We start from the raw sequence: 3,968 nt of genomic DNA on the forward strand, positions 1-3,968 counted from the left end.
ATATGCATATTCCACTTATCTTTTTCAGGGGTACTATAGTGGGGAAATAAAAAGGGTTTTGCTGTGAGACCTAACTAATATGTAAAATAATAATAATAATAATAATAATAATAATAATAATAATAATAATAATTCATCTCAGCGGTCTCGACCTTTTTTCACTATATCTTACAATCAATGTAGGCTCCTTTACAAAAGTGTCATAATTTTTTACATAATTTGTTGAACTGATTTTAAAATATTTAGTTAAAATAAATAATGATTTTAATGGAAAAAAAACCCCCACAATATTCAGTTGTGCCACATGGCAACATGTTAATAAAAAAATATTAAATTATTAAATGTAGCATTAAATAAAATGTATGAAATGACGGACGGAAATATTAATTAAAGGGGTGACAAGCAAGAAGTAATATCCTTTCGGCCTTAACGCAGCATGAGAGAAAAACATTTAAATAAACTTATTTATAATCATGTTTATTGCTAGAAAATTACAAAATACGGGTTTTTTAAAATGTATTTTTCAAAATTTGAATACCTAAAATAAAAAGTTGTTTTATAAAATAAATATCTCAAGAAATGTTTTGTCTCTTCGAGGAAATTTACTTTTAATTTGAAAGGTCAACCGGAAACACTCTTGTGGCTGGATTCATGCTTTTGAGTCTCGGCGCCTGAACACTCAGAAATTAATACCCGCCGCTTTTTAAAATTAAAATCGAGATATCTGGAAGATAAAAAACTGTTAAGAGATGTTTTATCACGTAAGTTCGTAATTTTTTCGATTTTACGTGAAAAAAGTACATCAGCATGCAGTGTTCTGTTTGTTTTTGTCATGTACAGTATGATGCTGTTTTGTCTCGGCTAACGTTACCTGCACACTCACTAGGATTAGAAAATATTGGATGTAATAAAGCTAAGCTAGCTAGTTAAATCTAGTCATTTTGGAGATTGTGGGATATTATGTTGATATTTTTGTTATTTGATAAGAAAATACGAATCAGTCAATGTAATTGTTAACGTAAACAGATTCTATATACGTACGTTAATGCATTAATTGCATTTACTTTCATGTGACTTGATGTCATGATAGTTATGAACTTCTCTCTCAAAAAAAAAAAATTATATATATATATATATACATACATACGTGTGTATATATATATATATATATATATATATATATATATATATATATATATATATAATATTTATTGTTGTTTTCGAAATATCCATCACAATAGATCTCTTTGGAGCATGAGATTCTCCTGCATCCACGATACTTTGGACCGAATCTTTTGAACACAGTCAAGCAGAAGCTGTTCACTGAGGTGGAGGGAACATGTACGGGGAAGTAAGTCCGACAGAAAGTACCAGATCAGGGAATATTACGAAATATGAATCTCACGTTTCTCTTTTGTTCCACAGGTATGGCTTTGTTATCGCAGTAACCACAATCGATAATATCGGAGCAGGTGTTATACAGCCTGGCAGAGGTTTTGTGCTGTATCCTGTCAAATACAAAGCCATCGTGTTCCGTCCCTTTAAGGGAGAAGTTGTGGATGCTGTCGTCACACAGGTTAACAAAGTACGGTCCATCTTATTTTCATTCTTAGTTCTTGGAGAGCCTTACTTGCACAATGATGTTGAATGAATATAATGTTTTTCTCTCTTTCTTTATTCCCAGGTTGGACTCTTTACAGAAATTGGCCCCATGTCTTGTTTCATTTCTCGTCATGTAGGTTGTTTATATATGTAAATATATATGTAAATCTCAGTCGTAATTGTTTAACATCTGTGTTTTCTTTTATATCTAGTCTATTCCCTCTGAGATGGAGTTTGACCCAAACTCAAATCCTCCGTGTTATAAGACAGTCGATGAGGTAGGATTCAATAAATCAGCTTTAGGAAACGCTTCATTGAGGATAATTCTTCGAGTCCTCCATTTGTTTTCTTCAACAGGACATTGTGATCCAACAAGATGATGAAATTCGACTGAAGATTGTGGGAACTCGAGTGGACAAGAATGATATTGTAAATCACTGTCACTTTGTTGATATTTAGACATTTTCAATTTGGATATAATTCTAAATGTTATTTAATTATTCAAATACCTTTTTTTGTTTCTTTTTTATTAGTTTGCCATCGGATCTCTCATGGATGACTACCTGGGTATGTATTTCTTGTAATGAAAACATCTGTCACAGCTGTGTTTACAGTGCCATATCTTTATTGATTTATAATTTACAATAAACCTTGTACCTGTAATATCAAAAATATATCAAAACAGATTCTTTCCAATTTATTTATAATTTATGTTGTACTATTGTCTAAGAGTTTTATTCTCATTCTTCTAGGTCTTGTGAGCTGATTCTTCTGCCAAGAATATAAGAAATATGAAACTTGATGCTGTGGGGATCCTAAATAGTTTATGTATATACTGTAATTATTTTCCCATTGATTTGAAGTTGTGTTTTTGTCTCCCCCCTTTTTATTGTTATTTTTATCCCCATATGTTAGTATATCCATAGTTTTCCCATAGCAAAAGTTCAGTTGTGGAGAACCATCAAGTTAAATGGGAAGAGCATGTAGCTCTATGTGATGGAAAGGCTTTGAATTGTTTCATTTAAATCTCATCAGCCAGGATCTTCAGATATTGAAAAATCCTGTGAGCAAAAGCAATTCTCAAGCATGTTATGTAAAGTCAAAGGTATCATTCATTACATTTTATCATCTCTTTATTATGCAAGGTCATTTTAGAACATATTTTTCTAAATGCCAGGCTGTCTGTCCTTGAATATATTTCTCTTTTGTAATACAGCACTTCTTGTCTCCGTCTGGTTTTCTTGTTTAAGTTATCGCTTGTTCTGTGATTAATACACAGTACGCAGTGAGCATTGCTGATTTTTGTAAATATTTTGATATCGGTACCCCACTCTGAAAACGATATTATTGCAACAGCTTTGGCAGGAACATTTTTGTACTTCAAACTTTCTTTCATGATAGTCACACAGTGGCTGCCTACTGAAATATTTAAAAATATTTAAATATTTCACCCCATTAAATTAATAAAATAATATTTACTTACCCCTCAGGCTTTTCAAGATGAGTGTTTCTTCTTGGAAACAGAATTTGGATAAATTTAGCATTACACTTGCTCTCCGGTGGATCCAAACGTAATCATCAAGATGCCTAATGAGTAAGTCATAGGCTGCTTTGAGACTGAATATAAACTGTGGTCCTCTGGGAAGGCCTTTATAAATATCAGAGCAACTGCATTTACTTCCCTTAAAAAGGACATTTACAGGCTTTGCTGAGTTGTATAGTGTCCATGCCAAGAGGCTCATGTGATATGGCTACGCTCTTTTTAATATGAAAAAGTAATTAAATCTGCCAAATATGTTTATTTTGTTTTTTTCTAATTCTAAACGGTAGGATATAGTTTGTTATTAGGTGGTTTTTCACTTTTATAAAAATAATTTTACATTTTATTTCCTTACTTTTTCGGATTGGAATACAATGCAGTGAATAAGCTTTATAAACAAAACTTAGAATGACAATATTCTATTAATTCATTCATTCATCCATTTATTAATTATATTTATTCCAAAATGAGACTTCTACCTGAATATCGAAAACTATCACGATGTTCCCTAAAAATAAAAACACGTTTATAATTATTAAACAAGTTAAAAATGAGTCCATATATTTCACAACAGGTGTTAACAAAAAGGAACAAGAAAATTACAATTTATAATACATTCTAAAGAAGTGCACGACATGTCTATTTTTTAAGCTTCTTACGTAATTCAAAGGAGATTCATATAATTTAATTTGTTTTATAAATATCCTTAAAATATTGCTTATATTTAGTTAATTTTCTCACAAGATTCTGATACTTTAAAAACAAAATAAACAAATGTATAAAGAAAAAAGAAAGAAAAAAACACGTCCAGCTCTCACTTTTACGG

At 30.9% G+C, this 3,968-nt stretch overlaps 1 protein-coding gene across 1 annotated transcript; it reads left to right on the top strand.

The window, feature by feature from the left end:
• Window positions 1-603: 603 nt before the first annotated feature.
• LOC132110072 (DNA-directed RNA polymerase II subunit RPB7) lies at window positions 604-2,820 on the top strand. Its single transcript, XM_059516661.1, has 8 exons — window positions 604-761; window positions 1,242-1,351; window positions 1,426-1,585; window positions 1,685-1,735; window positions 1,815-1,880; window positions 1,960-2,031; window positions 2,136-2,169; window positions 2,355-2,820. The coding sequence occupies exons 1-8, from the start codon at window positions 750-752 to the stop codon at window positions 2,366-2,368; spliced, it is 519 nt and encodes a 172-aa protein (XP_059372644.1). The 5' UTR covers window positions 604-749; the 3' UTR covers window positions 2,369-2,820.
• The last annotated feature ends 1,148 nt before the right edge of the window (window positions 2,821-3,968 follow it).

This window comes from Carassius carassius, chromosome 29 (assembly GCF_963082965.1).
Source record: "Carassius carassius chromosome 29, fCarCar2.1, whole genome shotgun sequence".
NCBI lineage: Eukaryota > Metazoa > Chordata > Actinopteri > Cypriniformes > Cyprinidae > Carassius > Carassius carassius.